Raw genomic sequence first — 21422 nt, 5'->3', positions numbered from 1 at the left:
CCAGCTGACTTCCCTACAGGGAAGCTATCTGGAACCACAAGGGAGTAGGCTGTTCTGGTTAAGTGACCATCCATTTCTCTGTCTTCCTGGAGCTTCATATGGTACCTGGGACTCATTCTGCTTCTTGAGCCCCATTTGACTCATGAGCTACCCTCCAGTCTGGCTCAACAGTCAAGAGAGACAAACCAAGAAATTTAATCCTCCCTTCTGCCCAAGTTTTACTTATCCCCTACTCCCAAGATCTTCACCTTCTCTGCCCCCGAACCCCCAAAACCCCTCTACCTTTCTGCATCCTCCCCTCTGACCTTTCCCCCAACCCCTCTCCAACCTCTTGATGCCGTTGCTCTACTTAACCCCACCTCTGCAGGGTACTCCCTCATCCCCTTACTCCCCTCTCCCCCTGCTCACTCTTGTCTCTGCTTTAGGACTTCAGCAAAGGGTTGTGGTCTCCTTGAGGCTGGACAAAGCCAGCATGTGTGAGATAGGCTATAGTGAGCCATCCCCCTATTGCTACCCTGTCCCCATCTTTGAGGGAGTCCCTCCTAATCAGCCATAGCCCACTGACAGAAGATCTGGTGCCTGGTAAAAGCCTCATCCCTTGATGCACAGTATGCAGGGTAGGAGAGAAAGAGAGGAGTCAGGAATGACAACAGCATTTGGGCCCTGAGCACCTGGAAGGATGGAGCTGGCATTCCTGAGATGGGAAAAACCAGGTGGACCAGGTCTGGGGAGGAAGATCGGGAGCTCAGCTTTGGAAAAGTTGAGTTTGAAGTGTCTAGTAAGGCATGACAGTTGAGATGCTATAAAAAAGCTACTGAAGGGCAGCCAGGGTGGCTCAGCGGTTTAGCGCTGCCTTCAGCCCAGGGCCTGATCCTGGAGACCCAGGATCGAGTCCCACATTGGGCTCCTGCATGGAGCCTGCTTCTCCCTCTGCCTCTCTCTCTCCCTCTCTGTGTCTCGAATGAATAAATAAATAAATAAAAATCTCTAAAAAAAAAAAAAAAGATACTGAAGCTCAGGACAGAGTTCAAAATTGGGGGTATAAATGTGGAAACTGACAGCATATAAGTAGGTGTACTTAAGCCAGAGGACTGGACAAGATGGGCACAGTAGTGAACGCAGTTGAGGAGGGCCAGCTGTACAAGGGCCGAGTCCTGGGACCAATGTTCAGAGATGGAGACAGGATGTGGATGGGGGCAGAAGAACACTGAGTAGGATCAACCACAAGGCCAGAGGAAAACAGAAGATGTCCTGCAAAGAGAGTATTTCAAAAATTGGGAGAAAATGAAGGTGTCAGGTGCTTCAGATGAGGACTGAGACTTGGCCCCTGAGTGTAGTAGCATGGAGGCCAGTGGGGACCTTGAGAAGAGCTGTTGGTGGAAGGGGGTGAAAGCCCAGCTGGAGTGCAGTCAAGAGAGAGGGGTAGAAGAGGACCAGGAGATGAGTCCAGACAACCCTTCTGGGGAGTTTTGCTATGAAGCAGAGCAGAGACTCAGTGGTAGCTAGATGGAGAACATAGGAGAGCCATCTTGTAAGACAGAAGCAATAGCAAGTATCTGCTGGTGGAACAATCTAAGTACAAGAGGAACTTATAAAGCAGGAGGGAACTAGCTAGAGCAACAGCTTCAAGCAGACCTAAAGGGACAGGATCTAGTGCACAAGTAGAGGGGTAGACTTAACCAGGAACAGGAACACTTCACCCCCAGCAACAGGAGAGAGGCAGAGCCGCAGGTGCTGGTAGATGGGTGAATGTAACACTGGGAATCTGAGAAAAGTCCTGACTGCTTCTATTTTCTCAAAAAAGTAGCAAGCAGTATTATCAGCTGAGACGCAGTGGGAAAGAGGGGCAAGGAACAAGGGTAGAAGACAAAGTGTGAACTAGCCAGTAGGGGAAAAAGAGATGGGACTCAGGACCCATGGTGGGGATGCAGGAGAGTACTAAGGACCCACATGAAGTTCACAGTTTTGAAGTTCAAGTGAGACCAATCAGGGTGGTGGTTTTGCTTAGCCCCATTCAGCTGCACAGGTACAGATGTGTGGGCTAGGTATTGTATCTAACCAGGGTCAGGTTTCCCCAAGCAAGTATGAAGAAGCAAATGAGGAAAGGGAGTTGGGTGTCTGCAAAGGAAGGATTATCCTGTTTTTTTTTTATAGTGATTTTTTTTAAGATTTTATTTATTTATTCATGAGAGACACAGAGAGAGAGAGAGAGAGAGAGAGAGAGGGGCAGAGGCACAGGCAGAGGGAGAAGCAGGCTCCATGCAGGGAGCCCGATGTGGGACTTGATCCAGGGTCTCCAGAATCAGGCCCTGGGCTGAAGGCGGCGCTAAACCACTGAGCCACCTGGGCTGCCCCTATCCTGGGTTTTATAGTGGTCCCCAGCCCATGCTCACACTCCCTGCCCTGCTAGTGCCTGAAAGTTCACCACCTGTTCCCTGCTTTAAGTCACGAGTGGCCTTCCCTCTGCCCTCATCCCAAAGTGAACTTCTGAGAGGATGGCCACAGGTGGCCACTAACACCTGAGAAACGAGCTTCCTGCACACTGTTCCTCTAACCTGGAAAGTAACATGGATCTCACACACTCAAAACTGCATTCTCCATCACCCTTCCCAGGCCATTGCAAGATATCTCCCCACCTCTAGTTGGACACCAGTGCCTATCCATTCTGCCTCTTCCATCTTTATCCTCCTCTCCACCTGCCACCTACCACATCCTGGTGCCAGCAGGGCCACCACACCACTGACTCCATCTCCACTGTGCCTTCATTCCCTCTGCATGCCATATGTAGCAGCCCCAAATCCAGTGCCTGGCCTCTTGTATTGTGTCACATCATGGCAGCTGACCAATCCTTGTCCACCACACTGGCCCTCCATCCATCCTCCACAGCACACCATTTCCAACACACACACCTGTCCCATTACTCTCACCTCCAAGATCCTTGGTGGCTCCTAGTATCTTTGGAAAAGGGGCCAGTTCATCAGCCCATAGTCTGGGCCCTGCCCCCTTTCTTCCCATCTTGCCTCCCTCCATCCCCTCTATGCTTACTACTTTCTAACCCCAGGTGTGCCTCTCCCTACACCACCCCTGAGGTTGGGAGTTCCTTGAAGGCCTCATCAATGTCTGCTGAATCACCCTTCTCCAGTGTGTGGTCTCAGGTACGAGTTCAGTCAGTTTTGCTGACCTGGGCCATGTAGATGAAACTCTAGAAGTGGAAAGAGAAAGGAAGGGGGTGAAACAAAGGGATTCCTTAGCCACATGACCTAACTTGGCTGACTACCTACTATAGGACAAGCTGAGGACATCTGCCTCCTAATAAGAAACACTGAGAAGGAGGCAAACATTAGCTACAGGATATTCCGGCCAAAAAATGTTTAAGGTGGGTCTACTCATGAGCAAGCAACAAAACAAATTCGAAACGCAGGACATTCTACAGGAAGACTGACCAAGGCTCTTTAAAATTGACAATGTTATGAAAGATTAAAAAAAAAAAAAAAAAAAAAGCAGGGCAACTGTTCCAGATTAAAGGAGACTAAGGAGACATAACTAAATGTGATGTGTGATCCTTGATCAAAATTGTTTTTAAAACAGCTATAAGGGATATCACTGATACACCTAGAGAAATTTGAATATTGATTACATACTAGGTTAAACTGTCATTGTTAAACTTCTTGAGTATGACAATATATAGTCATTATGTAGAAAAATGTCCTCGTCTCAGAAAATTCATGCTGAATTATTCAGAGATAAGTGTCATAATGTCTGCAACTATTTTCAAAAGGTTCAGAGAGACCAAAACAAATGTGGGTAAAATGTCAATAATTGGCAAATCTAGGTCTCTGGGTGAAGGGTATATAGGTGGGTGTTCATTGTGGTATATAGGTGGTGTTCATTGTACTGCCAGGTGTGACAAGACAAAAAGTTAGTGGGGAGAAGAGTTGAGGGAGACACTCCAAAGAGGGGAGCTCAAGGCCCTGCTTGCCCGGGGAAGGAGGGAAGCAGTCCTGCTCTCCAACAGGCCACAGCTGGATGCTTGAGTCAGTCGGGGTCAGGCAGGCACAGCCCTGGGGTGGCTCACCACCTAAAAAGGATCAGATCCCAGGGAGGACTTACCTGGGAGCAAACCCACTTAGGACAAGGGTTCTGCAGAAAGCAGCCAGGTCCCCGGAAGGCCACTCCACCCTACCTCTGCCTGAGCTATGGCAAGAAGCCAGGTCCAGCCCAAGCTCACCGCTCCCTCCAAACACCCCTCAAGGGGCGACAGTCTGAGTGTGTGAGGAGCCAGGCTAAATATGGAGCCCCAGACATAAGATGCCGCTCAAAACAGATTTTCCTGGAAAAGACCATCTGGCAGAGGATGTCTAGAACATCTTCTGTCACGGGAGGCAGTGTCATTTTCCTGCAAGCAAAACGTCCTGAATGGGAATGCCTCCATCCCACCTCTCTAGGAGATCCTAGCTCAGTGCCTCGGTTTCCCCCAAGGTTACTCCCTTGCTCCAGATGGAAAGGCACGCAATCACCTCCCTCCTAACTTGCATCTCAGGGAAGAAGAGAATGAAACTGAGGACATAGGTCCAAGCAGCAAACAGCTCTGCCCAGGTACAAATCCTGACTCAACCACTTACCAAGTGACATGAAACAAGTAACTTCTCCCTGAGCCTCAGCATCCACCTCCACAAAACGGAAATAATAGTAGTATCTCCCTCTAAAGATGGTTGTGTGAGCTTACTTAGCCAGCGGTAGTACTTAATATATGGAAGCTCGATGAGGTAATGTTCACGTCCCCTGTCACCCTCCACCCCCGCCAGAGTCCCGCCTTCTCAGTCCTGTCGACATATTTCCCTATACACTGGGGAAGGGGGCTCTTGGGTGGGCAGGTCTCTCCTCCAGAGATAGGAGGTGAGTAGGGGAGCGCAGCTGGCCCATTTTACTGATTCAGAGATCCCAGGTCACAGAACTTAGAGCTTCCCTGGGAGGGACGGGACGGGGGTGGTAGAATGACTGTATTCATCCAGGGTTAGGGGTTGTTGGGCTTGGAGGTAGTCACAGTGCCTCTTACCCACTCTCCCTCAAACTACCTGCGTAACCCCCCATTAAGTAGCTCTTGTTTCCAGGGTCTGGAAGAAGGAGCTAGGGAACCTCCAAAAGTTCAAATGCCTCTCCCTAGACCCAAGCTACCCATCTGCCCTGGCCATCAGCCCTCCCCCTCCTCCCCATTCACCCACCCATCCAGCTCAGCCTGGCTTCTCCCGAGCTTGCCAGGAATTTCAGACCCCCTTCCACTGTGGCTAGTGTTTCTGTCCCTAGTTCCCTTCCAAGGTCCCCCCAGGATGGCCCCAAGACAAAAGGGTAGGCTGGGGCAGTGGCCCCCCCGGGGCCTGGATGGAGACAACGTCCCCAGTTCTGACTCAGGGAGTCCCCAGATCCACCAGGGACAGCAACAGTCAGAATACCTCCTCTTAGGAGGGAGCCAGCTGCGCAGGGTGGCCCCCACATCTGGATTCCCTGCCCCACCCCAGCCCCAGCAGGGGGCTCTAAGGACCCCTCCCTCCCTGCCGGTGGCCAGGCAGGCCGGCCATTATGTGCCTTCTCAGCCTTGCCCACTGTCTACCACGCCCCCGTGCAAGCCCCTGTTCCAGCAGCGGAGTCCAGAGCTGGGAAGGCCTGGCGGCCAAGCCAGGCTGTCAAAGTTAGGAAACTGGAAACAGAAATAAATCCTCAAAGCTGCTCCGTGGTAAAGGTAGCTGCCAGCAGGCCCCGGCAACCAACCCACACCCAGGTTCCCTGCCACCAAGCTGCCACTGGCACCCCATCAACACACACATGTACCTCAGATTATACAAAAGGGGGGATCAGGAGCAGAGCCCAGGAGGAAATCGGGCTGGCTGGCCCCAGCGGGCCCTGCAGGCTGGCCTGGGGTTCTCTGGTGGCGCCCCCACTCCCTGGCCCCGACCCGGCCATCCCAGGCTTCCTCTCACGGTCCCATCTCCATGACAACTGTATCCTTCGGATGCTCCGGCCGCCACGCAATTGATCTCAAAATGTAGCTTTGTTAGCAGACCCGGGCGGGCTTGGAGGGCGGAGGGCGGCGCCCTGCACTGTGTGCCCCCCACCCCCGCATCCCCTCCTGGCCCCCACCCCGACTTCGGGGACTAGAGGCGGGGCCCTGGTTCCCGGGGACTAGGTGGCCCCGCGGCCCCGCTCACCGCCCCACTCACCCGCTCCCAGTCCCAGGCGCCAGGCGCCGGGTCCAGCCTCTCAGGGCGGCGGGGCCAGGCGGGGGCCTCCGCTGGGCCGACTCGGCCCGTCCCGCTCCGCCGCTGTCGGCTCCCCGCGCCCGCTTAGGTCCCTCCAGGTGTCAGAGCCGAGGCTGTGGGGAAGCTGAGCAGAGGTGGGGGGGACGGAAGGCAGGAGGGAGGGGGAAGGAGGGAGGGAGGGAGGGAAGGGCGGGGGACTGCAGGCGGGCGATAGAGGGACCGGCGGAGGCGAGGCGGCCACCGCGGCCACCCTAGAGGGCCCGCCCGCCACGCCTCCGCTCCCAGGTCCCCGCTGTGAGCCCAGACCCGCCGCCGAGGCTCCGGCCAGCCGCTTCCTGCACAGCCCGGCGCCCGGCCCTTTAAGAAAGTGGGGGAGGGGAGCGCCACGAGGTTCCGCCCCCTTCCTCGCCCAGCCGGGCCGCTGCTGTCCTCTCACCCGGGTCAGACCCAGCCACCGCCCCCCGCGGCAGGACCCTCAGTCTCACACCCTGAGTCCACCTCCAGGTAAAGGAGGGAACAGGTCCTTGCCCTGCTCCAAAGGTCTGTTCCTCCACTAACTCTTTGCCCTCCTCTCCCCACACAGAGACCTGCCCAGATGGTGGGGGACAAGAGGGACCATCTCAGAGATCGGTAAACAGAGCCTGCCCTACCTATCTACCTACCTACCTACCTAGCGAGACAGAGGGACAGACAGACCTGGGGTATGGGAAGAGCAGGGGACTCAGGACAGAGGTTCAGACAAAGGAGACACCCTGTGGGAGGAAGAGGGGAAGGGTGGGTCTAATCAAGAATGCACATCCCCAGTGCCAGGTCAGGGGGAGGCTGCCTAGGAAGAGAGATAAAGATGCTGTGAGCTGTGAAAACCATCTCCCAAGGGACCTGCGATGGTGGTCACCACCTTAAAGACCTCCCCCCCAAGGACCCTAGCTCTGAAGAAGGGTGACAGTAATGTATCCTAAACTTCCTAGCTGTGCAGCTCCTGCAGGGCAAAATTCCACCCCTCAGACAGGTGAGAATGGGCACCCTGTGGGTGGGACCCATAGGGATCTACAGAAGCCAGAAGCTGGGGGAACAGCAGAGAGTGAACAGGTCCAGTTCTGCTAAAAAGGGAGAGCAGGGTAGAGTCAGCCCTACCTCCTTCCCACCTCCAAATCTTTGTAGGTGCTCCACCCTCTGCTTGGTCAGGCCTTGATCCTGCCATGCTTAATGAACTCCTACTCGGTCCTCAAATCCCTGCTTAAATGCCCCTTCCTCCAAGAAGCTTTCTCTGACCTTCTTTCTTACTATAAACACACACACACACACACACACACACACACACACACACACACAGAGTTAGGGGCCCTCTTCCTAGGAAGCAGAGGGTGAGAGGATTTGCTGAACTATTAGAGGTATCTAAACTGTGCAGGATGGACTAATTAAAGATGCAAGGTCTGAGCCATGATTAGTCTCCTCCCTGTTCAAGCTGGGCCACAGCTGAAGCTGGGGTTTCATCAACCATGGTGACACTTTAATTGTTAACTGTACATCCACCATATGCCAGAGTTCATGTTACATGCCTTCCATGTGTTATATTTAACCCTCATAACAATCCTAAAGTCTATTTTACAGATGAGAAAACTGAGGCCCAAGAGCACAGCTGGGCAGTTGAGACAGCACTCAGGCCACACCCCTGTATTGCCCATCAAACCTGGGGATTGTCCCACAGAGCCCAGAAACAAGGAGGCCACTCTACTACAAGTGCCCAGGACCTTCTTGGAGGGCACAGAGGAAACATGGCTTCCCTGCTGTCCTACCCTCTAACCTTCTGCTGTCTGCTACCTGTAGGCAGGGATGGTTGGCAACCAACAGGAGCTGTGGGCAAAGGAGAGGTGACAAGCCTTTGCTTCCACATTCCCCATGCTCAGGACCCAGGACCTCAAGTCACAGCTGAACAACCTTTCTGAGCCTCGACCTCCTCAACAACCCAATAAGGATGGTAATAGCCTCTCTCCCGCAGGGCTGGGGTGCGATGAAAGGAGCTGATGTGCTCAGGGCCTACCCACCCAAGAAGACCCTAGTACCCAGCTGCACCCAACAGGCTGTGGTTATCCCAGCTGTAATGAGGACTTACTCATGGAATGGATTATTTACCCTCTGTCCACCTAGATGAACTGTGAGCCCCCTGAAGGCAAGGTCTTTCTTGTTCACAACGGATGCCCAGGACCTAACACACTTAATAAATCCATGCAGAAGGAAAGACGAGACAGAGGGAGGGAGATACAGCTGTCTCTCCACTTAATCTGGCAGCCAGAACCTAGTCCCTGGCCTGGCACTGATCCCCATTATTGGCAGCTCTGGGAGCCTGTTGCACTGGGCATGAGCTAGCCAGGGCCTGAGGCCTGGGTTCTAATCTAACTGCCACTTCCCGGTGGTGCCACCACAAGCAGCTGTATCCCCTCCCTGAATCTCCCTTACCCATGTAAAGTGGCAGTAGCTCAAAGGGCTTGTCACAAGGCTACAGGTGGTCTCTGTGTGCCAGAGCGCTTTGGGCCACTAGACACAGGACAGAGTCACTGTCGTTATTCTGTGTAGCTACTTTTGCCTCTTGAAAGAATACAGGGTCAGCATCTGCCAGCAGCCACAATGTGCTACATTCTTCAGCATCTCTCCAAGGAAAAAAGAATCAGCAACTTCTGTGCCTTCCTCCAAAAGATTTCCCTTCCCCTCCCCCACCTCCCCACCTCCCCCCCCCAACACACACACACACACACACACACACACACACACACACACACACACACGGCACCCACCTGAAGGTGAGTCTCAGGAAGGCAGGTGCTGGGGCCCGGTTCCCAGCCTACCTCACCCAGCACAGTCCCTGCCATGGTGAGGCCCTTACCTGACCTCCTGCCTCCCCAGACCCAAGCAGGGCCCCCTCCTCTTCCTCAGCCTGAGGAGTGTGACATCCAGGGAGGAGAGGGGCCAGGGCCTAAGACCCATCACCCAGAGGAAGGCACGTAGATCCCAAGAAGGCTTCGCCCAGTTAGCAGCTGAAACACCTAATGCTCCCATCTTCCAGCTGGTGGACTGAGGCCAGGGTAAGGAGGCTGTGGAAGGATGCCCCAGGCCAATCCCGAAGTACTCAGTGATCACCTAGTGTGTACCCAGCCATGCTCCAACCCTGCCCTTACCCCTTCACCCCCAACATAAAGGCCCCAACCCATGTGTCCAGTGTCCTCTCCTGACAACTCACACTTCAAATGTGATGTTCCAGGACCCCACCCACCCTTATACACCCCAACTATCCCTAATAACCTCACTCGACTTATGCTGGTCCTCTGCCTAGGATGCCTTCTCTTCACTCACTCTTGCTAATTCCTCTCAACCCCTAGCCCCCTCCAGCTATTGTGCCATTTCTTTTTCCCCATTATAGCAAATCTTGAAAAAAATTGTCCATACTCTCCAATTTCTCTCCCATTCTCTCTTGAACTCACTCCAACCTGACTCTCATTCCTTTACCCACACTTATTCAACTGACACTGCTCATCAAGGTCAGCGACAGAGATAATGAGTACAGATGTACAGACTGGGCACTGCATAAAGGCACCTGGAGCACACATGGAATGAAGAAGGTACTGAAATCCAGCTTGCTGCCCCCTCAGCATGCTGTGCCTGGTTCAAGGCTACACCAGGCTGGGGAGAGGGATGTATTCCATTACACTGAGGTATCTCCCTTCTGTGTGCCTGCACAATGGGTTGACCTAGAGGAGCTGCCTCTCTCCTATTTGTGCAAAGGGACTAGATAGACTGACAGGAGCCTGGTCCCTAGTGACCATTATGATGTCAAACCCAAAAGTCAATTCTCACACTTAATCTCACTTACTGGCAGCATATGACACACGTGATCACCTTCCTCCTTGAAGCAGTTCCTCCTGTTGGCTTCCAGGACTCACACTGCCCTCCTACATCCCTGGCTGCACCTTCCCACCCTGCCGCCCCCTTTCCTTCACCGACTGGTCAATGAGCCCTGAAGGCCCCAGCTGTCAGTCCTCTGCCTTATATTCCCCCTCCGTCTCCCATTGTGATCCCACCTGGCCTCAAAGCCCATTGAAACCCTAAGGATCCTCCTGTGTGACTCTCCAGCCCAAACCTCATCCCTCTCAGGTCAGACCCTCATACCTGACAGCTGGCCTGAGGTCTCCACTAGGATATGCAAGGAGCAGCTCCAAATCATCCCACACAAAACTGACTACTTCCCTGCCACAGTAGATGCCATCACCTTCCTTCGGTCAGCTTAGGCCTAAACGCAGGCCTTGTCAGCCCTTGTTGTTGCCTCTCACACCCCGCATGCAATCCCTCAATAAAACCTGTGGGATCTACTTTCAAAACACGTCTTCAATTGGCCACTGCTCATCAGCAACACTGCCACCACCTGGCTGGTGCACCATCACCTCCCACCTGGACTGTTACTGTGGCTTCCTCATTGTCCCCCTGCTTGCACCCAACCCCCCTGCCCACATTCCCAACACAGCAGCCAAAGGGATCCTGTTCAATGTCAGCCAGATCCTGTCACCTCTCTGCTCAAAATCTTCAAATGGAGCAGTCCGAGTGGCTCATCGGTTTAGCGCCGCCTTCAGCCCAGGGCCTGATCCTGGAGACCTGGAATCGAGTCCCACGTCAGGCTCCCTGCATGAAGACTGCTTCTCCCTCTGCCTGTGTCTCTGTCTCTCTCTCTCTCTCTCATGAATAAATAAAATCTTTAAAAAAAAAAAGATTATTAAAAAAAAAGATTATTAAAAAAATTTTTTTCAAATGGCTTTCAATGTCACTAAGAGTCAAAACAAAACCTTACCATGGCTACAAGTTCCTACGTGATGTGGGCTGTGCCACCTGTCCAACCTCACTCCTCTCCAGCCACAGGGGCCTCCTTGCTGATCCTCTAACATATCAGGCACATTCCCACCTCAGGGCCTTTGCACTTGCTACGCCCTCTGCCTGAAACACTCCTCCCCCAGGTGGCTGCATGGCCTTATCTCTTACCCCCTTCAGCTCTCTGCCTAAAATTCTACCAGTCTCCCCTTTGCCTGCTTGCTTCTCCTAACACATATTTATATACTACATGCCTACTTGCTTGTTCCGGTTATTGTCGGTCTTCCTACCACCACTATCATTACTGGACCATAAGCTCCAGGAGAGCTGGAAATTTGTTCTTTCACTTCTGTATGCCCAGGGCCTAGAACATTGCCTGATACATAGCAGGCATTCAGTAAAGCTCTCCAATAAAGAACACACCAACAGATAAAGAAGTAACTACAGATACTGAAATGTACTCTGAAAAAAAATGGAGATGTGACAGCAGCACGTAGCTAGAAGAGTGGGAGCTCCTTCAGCCAGGTGGCCAGAGGAGGCCTCTCTGAGGAGGTGCCCCTAGGGGCACACCATCCCAGCTCACACAGCACCACAACTTTCCCCCATCACACTGTGCTGTTACTGTCTAGACCAGATAGTCCAGGAGGGCCAGGACCCTTCTCATTCTTCTCTGGGTCCCCATTTCTCCAGAGCCCAGGGCCAGCATACTGTAGGTACCCAAAAGGTAATATAGCCAAAGAATGGATGAATGAAAGGTCATGGGCAAATCCACACATGAGCCATAGGACTCTGACAGAGCCCCAGGTAGGTAAGCTGTGTCATGAGGAGCTAGGAAGGAAGCCACAGAGGCCTAGGAGGGACTCCTGGCAACCTCAAGGTCTCATCTATATAATCCCCAACATTACCTCTGAGTCCTATGTTAGACAAGAGGGAGTATGGGGAGGAAAAGCTATTCCCATTGGCCATCATGTGGCCATGAGGATGATTCATCCATTTGTTCCACATTTCCTGAGCAACTACTGCATGTCTATGTGCCAGGCCTGGGGAAGGAGGGTGGGCAGGGCCCACAGTCCCTCCTTCCACAGCTCATCACCTAGCAGATGATTTCCCGGAGGAAGCATCCCTAACAGTAGAGCTTCCTGGAGCAGGCAACTTATCTGCTTTACCCCAGTTATCACAAAATGAGATCAGTTTTTAAGTATGAATTTTGCTAGGCTCCTACCTACTACCCCCCTGGTCTGTGAACTCCAAAGAGGACAAGAACTGTGTCTTGTTATTGCTGGATCCCCGGTGATCTAGCAAGGGTCTGGAGCATCGTAGGAGCTCAATAAATACTTGCCGAGTATTATTGTAAATACATGGGTGAAGAAATGAGGGGTAGAGTATAGGCAAGATCTGAGGATGGCAAAGATGTAGGCTTGCAGCCAAGAGAAGGACAAGTGGGAAAGGCCACAGCTGAGCAGGCCTGAGATGCGGGAGGGTATCCTGGAAGAGAGCTAGGACACGGGCAGGAAAGAAAGGGGAGCTGCCTGTCCTACCCCCATCCCCCAGCAAACAGGGCCCTGCCAGCCCGGTCCAGGGCTAGTGGACAAAACCCCATAAGGAGTGCCAGGGACTTGGAGTGCCTAGAGCCAGCCGGCTGCGGGCCCAGAGCACAGGCAAAGCCCGGCCCAGAACTTTGTCTGAAGGCCTTTGTGGGCCTCTGGGAGCCTGCCCAGGCGGATGCTGGGAACTGGCTTGGGTGCTGCGGCGTGGCACTCCCCGGCTTCCGGAGGTCCACCTGACCCTCAGGCCTGGGTTATGGGGGTCAGAGGAAGGATCCTTAGCCTTGGGGAGAGAACACCGCCCTCCCCCAGGAAGCAGGGGCGCCTAGGATTAGAGCGGCCGCAGATCCCACCCAGGGAAGCCGCAGCTCCGCAAGAGGGTGCACAAACTCCGGATTGGGGCCGACTCTCCCCTCGCCCACGAGTTCCTCTCCCCCCGCCCGCCCTCAGAAAGCCCAGGGACAGAGGGGAGGGCGAGGGGAGAGACGCGGAACACGCGGACTCCCTCCCGGGAGGCGCCTGGAGCCGCGAGCTCCCACGTTCCCGGGAAGGCGGCTCGAGGCTGGCAGCGGAGCTCCGCGCAGCCCGGGAGGCCCTCTGCTGCCCTCTGCCGGCCGGCCCCAGCATCTCCAGCGCGGCCGCGCCACCAGGCCAGCCGGGTCCCGGCTCCTCCGCGCCGCGCAGCTCCCCTCTTAACTTCTCACCCAGAAGGGAAGAGCCTAGAAGTCGTATGGCTCTTCCCCGGCCCCAGCACCAGGCCCCGCCGTGCGCCGAGGTCCAGCCACTGGCCCTTTCTAACCAGCCTCCGCGCTGGGATGCTCGCTCCTTCTGGCAGCCCTTTACCTGGTCCAACCTGAGTATTTTCTCAACTTGACCCAGGCTGTCTCTGCAGGCCATGCTCTTCCAAAATACGGATGGAAAACAGGCTCCACTGACTATCCCATGGTGACCAAGGCCCCCTCTTCTTTGGAACTGAGGGGAATGCAGATACCTCTCCCCGCCGGAGCCGGGAAGGCAGGAGTCTAGGGGGCCAAGCTCCGATAGACCGCCCTGCCCAGCCCCTTCCGGAGCCCTTTTTAAAGCAGGCTGTCCAGGAATGAGCTCTTTTGGGGTCAGGGCGTCACCTGCTGGTGTCCACAAGAACTGCACCTGCAACACAGCAGGCATACTTCCCGGGCCAGGAAAGACCTCCGATAATAACCCCAGCAGCTGATTTTTATTAAGAGCGCTCCGTGAGCCAGGTTCATTCTGAGTTCTTGGCGTTATCTCATTTCACATATTATCTCGTTTCATCCACACAGGAACCCGATGAGGTGGACGGCATTCATTCCATTTGACCTATGAGGACACTGAAGCTGGGAAAGTTAAGTGTCCTACCCCAGAACACATCTCCAGGACGCGGCAAAGCCCGTGTGTGCTTCAGCTCGCCTCTTTCACGCGCGTTGGGGCGGGGAGTGGGGGGAATGGCAGAGCGGGAGGTAACTCAATGGGGAAGATCTCCCCCTTCCTACTCCCTTACCCAACCTTGGGCACAATCCATCTCAGCCTAGCTTGCAGCTGGCAGAGCAAGATCCCTCAATCTGCCATGCCCCCGTAGAGTCCATGCCCCTCTCTCCTTACAGATTGGGAGCTCCTCTAGGGCAGGGCCAAGGCAAATCTTTTCCCTGTTGCCTCCAGTTAGCGCTAACTGAATGCTCAGGCCCTCTCCCCTATACTGCCACCAGAGCCACCCACCCCACACACGCTACAGGCCCTACTCAGCCCCCTCCTCACTCCCCAGTTCATGAGCTCAGGCAGGTACCATGTAAGCAGCTGCAAGGGACAGAAACTCTGTTCAATGAAAAGAGGCTCGTGTAAATGAAAAGTCCGGGAGCAGATCCAGCTGTAGGTGGTATGCATCAAGGCTCCTAAATATCTTTCTCCACATCTGTAGCTCAGTAGTCCTTTGTGTTGACTCTGATCCCGGGCAGGCTCTTCCAACAAAGTAACAAAATTGGCAAGGCAGCTCTGAGCCCACATCTGCCTTTGCAGGAAGAAGCCTTACCCATCCCAAGAAGAGAAGTAAAATTCTCAATATGCAGTTTCATTGGCCCAGACAGTGAAATATGCCCAGTCCTGAACCAATCACTGTGGCCTGAAGAGTCTGCCCTGCCCCCTGCCCACCCCGGGAGTGGAGAGTGGAATCGGCCCAGGCTATCCATACCCACCAGACCCATGGTGGAAGCAGATCCATCCCAAAGGCAAATGCGGAGAGAGCTCCCAGGAGCAGTAGGATGACTGCTGCCCAGTGAACAGCAGTAAAGTCCACGACGCCTGGCCAGGCCCGAGGCCCACATTTTCTTGGCTTCAATGACTATTTTAGATTGCAGATCTCTTCCAAATTATCACAATTACTTTCTTCATTCATTCTTTCAACTAACTTTTACTGAGGCCCTATATGTACTAAGCACTATTCTAGGTTGAATCCTATCAGTAGACAAAAGAGAGGAAAATCCATGACCTCCAGAATCATTTCTAGTGGAGGTGAGAGTAAGATAATAAATTAATTAATTAAATACAATAAATTAGTAAAATTTATAAGAGCGACCACGACAAATACTACAAGGGGAAATGGGGCAGCGTAAAGGGGATAAGGAGGGCAGACAGGATGACAGGCATTGCAACTTCAAACAGAATACTGCCAAAAGACTGAGAATGTGAATCTGAGCAGAGACAAGAAAGCAGTAAAGGAATTTGTCATGTAGATATGGGAGGGGAGGGTGATTTCCAAAGTCCAGGAATAGCTAGCACAAAGGCTCTGAGCTGGGAGTGTGCCTGGCACGTTCCTGGAACAGCAAGGTGCAAAAAGAACAAGAAGGGAATGTAGAGGATAAGACACAGAGAGAGCAGGGGCCCAATGATGCAGAGCCTTGTAGGCTATGTAAGGGCTATGGCCTTACATAGTGACATGAGGAACCACTCAAAATCTGGGGCAAAGAATTGACCTGATTTGACTTGCATTTTTTAATTTATTTTAATATTTTATTTATTTATTTGACAGAGAGAGAGCTCAGGCACACAAGCCTGGTGGGCAAAGGGGGAAGGAGAAGCAGGCTCCCAGCAGGACAGGGAGCCATATGTGGGACTTGATCCCAGGACCCTGAGATCACGACTGTCCTGCATCAGGCTCCTGTTGCTTCTCCCTCTGCCTATGTCTCTGCCTCTCTGTCTGTGTCTCTCACAAATAAATAAATAATATATATATATATATATTTTTTTTAAGTAGAGGAAAAGCAGGAAAATGTGGGAGCCTATAAGCTCAAGGCACAAATAATATCAAGGAGGAAAGATATGGACCTGATCAAATGGTCCTGATGGATTGAGTGAGATGAGAACTGAAAGATGACCAATGGATTTAGCAACATGGAAGTCACAGGGTCTGTACAAGAGCCACTCAAATGGAAAAGGTTGGGGGAAACCTGATTAGAAAGAGACTATGAAATAACAAGCTTCATAGTGGTGTTACACACAGCAGCCAAAAGGTGGAAGCAACTTATATGTCTGTTGACAGATGAATGGATAAACACATGTCTAATGCAATGGAATATTATTAAACCTTAAAAAGGAAGGAAATTCTGGATGTTAAGACACAGATGAACCTTGAAAGTATTAGGCAAAGTGAAAGAAGCCAGACACCAAAGGACAAATATTGTATGTTTCTAAGAAGTATCTAGAATAGGTAAATTCATAGAACCAGAAAGTAAAATAGAGGTTACCAGGAGCTGGGGGAGATGGAAAGGAAAGTTATTATCTAGTGGGTACTAAGTTCTTATTGGTATGATGAAAAAGTTCTAGAAATAGTGATCATGCCTGCATATTTTTAACACACCTAATGCCACTGAATTGCACACTTAAAAATGGTTAAAATATTAACTCTTATGCTACGTCTATTTTACCACAATAAAAAATAAGGTGGCCTTCAAAAAAAATAACCAAAAAGAATTTGTTGAGTACCTACTATACACTAGATACTGGGCCAAGACCTGGGAGCTATAGAGGGCCACTAGGTGCTCACATGGACTCAAACAAGTGCTACTCCAGCCCCATCTTCGTTTCCTTTGTTCTTTGGGCCCATGGGCAGATATCTGGGGACTGACTTGAAATGCTGATTGTGTGGGGATTCCAGAGAGCCATTTGATGAATGCTGTCCTGAGACCATAGTGGAAAACCACAGCTGGACCCAAGTTCCATGGCTTTGCAGCTGGTGGAGTAAATACCATCAAAGATTATGGCAAATAAAATAGGACAAGTACTAAAGGAGATCTTTAGAAGCATGCCACCACTCCTCACTTGGCCCCCGATTTACCTGGTCATAGGGGTTTTTGTTTTTGTTTTTTTAAGATTTTATTTATTTATTCATAGAGAGAGAGAGAGAGAGAGAGAGAGAGAGAAAGGCAGAGACACAAGCAGAGAGAGAAGCAGGCTCCATGCAGGGAGCCCAACGCGGGACTTGATCCCAGGTCTCCAGGATCACACCCTGGGCTGCAGGCGGTGCTAAACCACTCGCCACCGGGGCTGCTCTTGTTTTTGTTTTTTAATCAATCCCTGGGATTAAGACCTAGAGACATGCTCAGCATGTTTGCAGAAACTGGAAGATGGAGGGAAATGACATCAGAAGCCAGAAAGAGACAGCAGGTGAGTGGTTAAGATCATAATGTTGGGTGGGGGGCACCTGGGTGACTCAGTTAAACATCTGCCTTCCACTCAGGTCACAATTCCAGAGTCCCATGATTGAGCCCTACATCGGGCTTCCAGCTCAGCGGGGAGTCTGCTTCTCCCTCTCCCTCTACCTTTCCCCTGCTCATGCTCTCTCTCTCTCTCTAGCCCTCGTTCACACTCTCTTTCAAATAGATAAATAGAATCTTTTTTAAAAAAAGATCATAATGTCTGGATCCAAACTACCTGGGTTCTAATCCTAGTTCATTTAGGACTGTGCAGCTTGGGAAAGTCATTTACCTTCTCTGTGCTTCTATTTCCTCACCTCTAACATGGGGATAATAGAGCTCCCTGGTAGAATTGTTCTGAGAGAGGTCGCTGGCACAGGTCGGTCTATGTGAGTTCGCTACTCTCATCATTATCAGGACTAGCTGGAGGGGTAAGTCAAAAGTAACAAGATGGAATTTAATGTGGAAATTAGTGGAAACCCTGACATTCAGATTCCAACAAAGCCATTGTACAGTTTTAGGATCAAGAAGTCTTGGCATCCATCCACTCATCTGTGCATGAGAAACAGTCCAAGGTGTCCAGTGACTTCCAGGGCAACTGCAGCCAACCCTGTTATTATGACCTTCAGTGGTATTCACTGAAATATAGCATCCAAAACCAAGGAGGTGACAACTTCCTTGTATTATGAGCTTCAAACTCAACAATGGAAATCACCCTTTGTTGGTGGGAGTGTATAACCATTTTGTAAAAAGGTTGAACAGTTTCTTATAAAACTAAACATACAACTACCCTATGACCCAGCAAGTCCACTTCTATTTCAAGAGAAATGAAAACGTATGTTCACACAAAGACTTGTACAGGAATGTTCATAGCAGCTTTATTTACAATGGCCCCAAACTGAAACGAGCCCGAGTGTCCATCCAAGAGGCAAATGGGCTAACAAACTGTTATACATCCATACAATAGAATTCTACTCAACAATACAAAGGAGCAAACTACTGATATACACAATAACATGGATATATCTCCAAAACATCATGCTAAAAGAGTAAACCAGACACATAAAAAGTAGATACTGTATGATTCCATCTTTATGAAGTTCTAGCATGGGTAAAACTAAGCAGTTATGGAAAGAAATCAGAACAGTAGGGGTAGGGGTGAGCAGGAAACTTTCTGGAGTAATGGAAATGGTCTGTATCTTGGGATGCCTGGGTGGCACAGTCAGTTAAATGTCCAACTCTTGGTTTTGGCTCAGGTCTTGATCTCAGGATCATGAGATTGAACCCCACAGAAGTCTCTGCACTCAGAGTCTGCTTCAGACTCTGTCTCCCTCAATGCAAGCTGGTGCAGCCACTTGAGGAAACAGGATGGAGGTTCCTCAAAAAGGTGAAAATAGACCTGCCCTACAACCTAGAAGCTGTATTAGTGGGTATTTACCCCAAAGATACAAATGTAGCGATCCGAAGGGGTACCCACACCCCGATATTTATAAAAGCAATGTCCATAATAGCCAAACTATGGAAAGACCCCAGATGTACATCGACAAATGAATGCATAAAGAGGTGGTATGTATATACAATGGAATATTACTCAGCCATCAAAAAAAGAAATCTTACCATTTGCAATGACACGGATGGAACTAGAGGGTATTACACTAAGGGAAATAATTCAGAGACAGATGATCATTATATGATCTCATTCACATGTGGAATTTAAGAAACAAAACAGAGGATCATAGGGGAAGAGAGAAAGAAATAAACAAGACAAAATCATAGAGGGGGAGACAAAGCATAAGAGACTCTTAAATCATAGGAAACAAGCTGAGGGTTGCTGGAGGGGAGGGGATGAGGTGATGGGACAACTGGGTGACGGGCATTAAGGAGGGCACGTGGAGATCCCTGGGTGGCTCAGCAGTTTAGCGCCTGCCTCGGGCCCAGGGCATGATCCTGAAGTCCCGCGATCGAGTCTCGCATCAGGCTACCTGCATGGAGCCCTCTTCTCCCTCTGCCTGTGTCTCTGTCTCTCTCTCTCTGTGTCTCTCATGAATAAATAAAATCTTTAAAAAAAAAAAAAAAAGGAGGGCACGTGATGTAATGAGCAGTGGGTGTTGTAGAAGACACTTATCTCCACCTCTGAAACCAATTTTACATACTATGTTAATTTAAATAAAATTTAAAAATTTAAATAAAATAAATTTAAATAAATTTAAATAAAATAAAAATATAAAAAAATTTAAAATAAAATTTAAATAAAATTTAAAAAGACTCTCCCTCTCCCTCTGCCCTTATCCCCCGAACACATGTTCTGTCTCTCTCCAAAATAAATAAATCTTTGGGACACCTGGGTGGCGCAGCGCTTGAGCATCTGCCTTTGGCTCAGGGTGTGATCCCGGGGTCCTGGATCAAGTCCTGCATTGGGCTCCTTGTGAGAAGCCTGCTTCTCCTCTGCCTGTGTCTCTGCCTCCCTCTGTGTGTCTCTCATAAATAAATAAATAAATAAATAAATAAATAAATAAATAAATAAGAAATATTCTGTATCTTGATAGGATGTGTGGTATACAAGTTTATGCATTTGTCAAAATGCAATGCAAGCAAGGATATACATAGGATGTGTGCATTTCGTTATATACAGGTTTTGTCTCAAAAAAGCCAACAACCATACACGAATAATATACTCTAATTAGTGATGCAATGTTGCAGTGTTTCAGACTAAGTGTACCTGATATCTGTAGCTTCCTTTGACATATAGGTGAAAGAGAGGATGAACTGAAGAAGGGAGAAGTGATACACAGATAGTGATAGAACAAACACAGCATGCAATGTAAACTGTCAAATCTGAGCAGTGTTAACTGTAAAATGTGTTCAACTTTTTCATATGTTTAAAGTTTTCATAAGGAAACTTGGGAAAAGAAAGCAACCTATGCCTAAGGTTGGGGGAACCGGCATACACTGTTTTTAGGAACCAAAAGTGGTGCCATCTTTTGGGAAGCAATCTATCAACATGTATCAAAGCCTTGAGGGCACCTGGGTGACTCAGCGGTTGAGCATCTGCCTTCGGCTCAGGGCATGATCCCAGGGTCTGGGATCGAGTCCCGCATCAGGCTCCCTGCGAGGAGCCTGCTTCCCCCTCTGTCTGTCTCTGCCTCTCTCTGTGTGTCTCTCATGAATAAATAAATAAAATCTTTAAAAAAGGGGATCCCTGGGTGGCGCAGTGGTTTAGCGCCTGCCTTTGGCCCAGGGCACGATCCTGGAGACCCAGGATCGAATCCCACGTCGGGCTCCCGGTGCATGGAGCCTGCTTCTCCCTCTACCTATGTCTCTGCCTCTCTCTCTCTCTCTCTCTCTGTGTGACTATCATAAATAAATAAAAATTTAAAAAAAATAAAAATAAAAAAATAAAATCTTAAAAAAAAAAAAAAGCCTGAAGGTTTCCTACTCTTCAATCCCACAGCTCCACTGCTCCAAATTTATCTTAAGAAAAGAAAGATAAGGGACGCCTAGGTGGTTCGGTGGTTGAGCGTCTGCCTTTAAAGGGCTCAGGGCGCGATCGAGTCCTGGAATCGAGTCCCACATCGGGCTCCCCACAGGAAGCCTGCTTCTCCCCCTGCCTGTATCTCTGCCTCCCTCTCTCTGTCTCTCATGAATAAATAAATAAAATCTTGTAAAAAAAAGAAAGATAAGTGTGGGTAAAGATGTAACTATAAGGATGTTCACTACAAAATCAGTTATAATGGTAAAAAGTTGTCAACAACTCCAGTGTCCTAAGATAGGGTGTTGATTAAAGAAATAAATGGTCGGGGGATCCCTGGGTGGCACAGCGGTTTGGCGCCTGCCTTTGGCCCAGGGCGCGATCCTGGAGACCCGGGATCGAATCCCATGTCGGGCTCCCAGTGCATGGAGCCTGCTTCTCCCTCTGCCTGTGTCTCTGCCTCTCTCTCTCTCACTGTGTGCCTATCATAAAAAAAATAAATTAATTTAAAAAAAATAAATAAATGGTCGGGCACCTGGGTGGCTCTGTCCATTAAGCATCTGCCTTCAGCTCGGGCTGTGATCTCAGGGTCTTGGGATTG

General features: G+C 50.5%; 1 protein-coding gene and 1 long non-coding RNA gene across 14 annotated transcripts in view; one reads left to right on the top strand and one right to left on the bottom strand.

Moving 5' to 3' along the window:
- The window catches only part of PSD2 (pleckstrin and Sec7 domain containing 2), a 143175-nt gene that overhangs the window by 42264 nt on the left and 79489 nt on the right, over positions 1-21422 (bottom strand). For 2 of the 12 annotated variants that reach the window (XR_012031084.1, XM_072826086.1), the window contains exon 1: positions 13493-13729. The exons of 2 other annotated variants lie outside the window; for them this stretch is intronic. Coding sequence is in view for 5 of the 10 variants with exons in the window: in XM_072826086.1 (XP_072682187.1) it covers positions 13493-13546 (54 nt within the window). In the remaining 5 variants the exon portion in view is untranslated. Of the gene's footprint in view, positions 1-3045; positions 3186-5826; positions 5981-6215; positions 6573-13492; positions 13730-21422 lie in introns of those variants that run through there. 8 more of the 12 variants (XM_072826076.1, XM_072826077.1, XR_012031085.1 and 5 more) reach the window with 7 other exon arrangements.
- On the top strand, positions 6477-8948 carry LOC140633484 (uncharacterized). Of its 2 annotated transcripts, XR_012031089.1 has the most exons (4): positions 6477-6758; positions 6838-6884; positions 7059-7263; positions 7866-8948. It is a non-coding gene; the product is annotated as an uncharacterized lncRNA (long non-coding RNA). The 2 variants fall into 2 exon arrangements; XR_012031088.1 differs by lacking the exon at positions 7059-7263 and having other exon boundaries at positions 6491-6758.

This window comes from Canis lupus, chromosome 5, assembly GCF_048164855.1.
Source record: "Canis lupus baileyi chromosome 5, mCanLup2.hap1, whole genome shotgun sequence".
NCBI lineage: Eukaryota > Metazoa > Chordata > Mammalia > Carnivora > Canidae > Canis > Canis lupus.
This window is presented reverse-complemented; position numbering and strand designations above follow the sequence as displayed.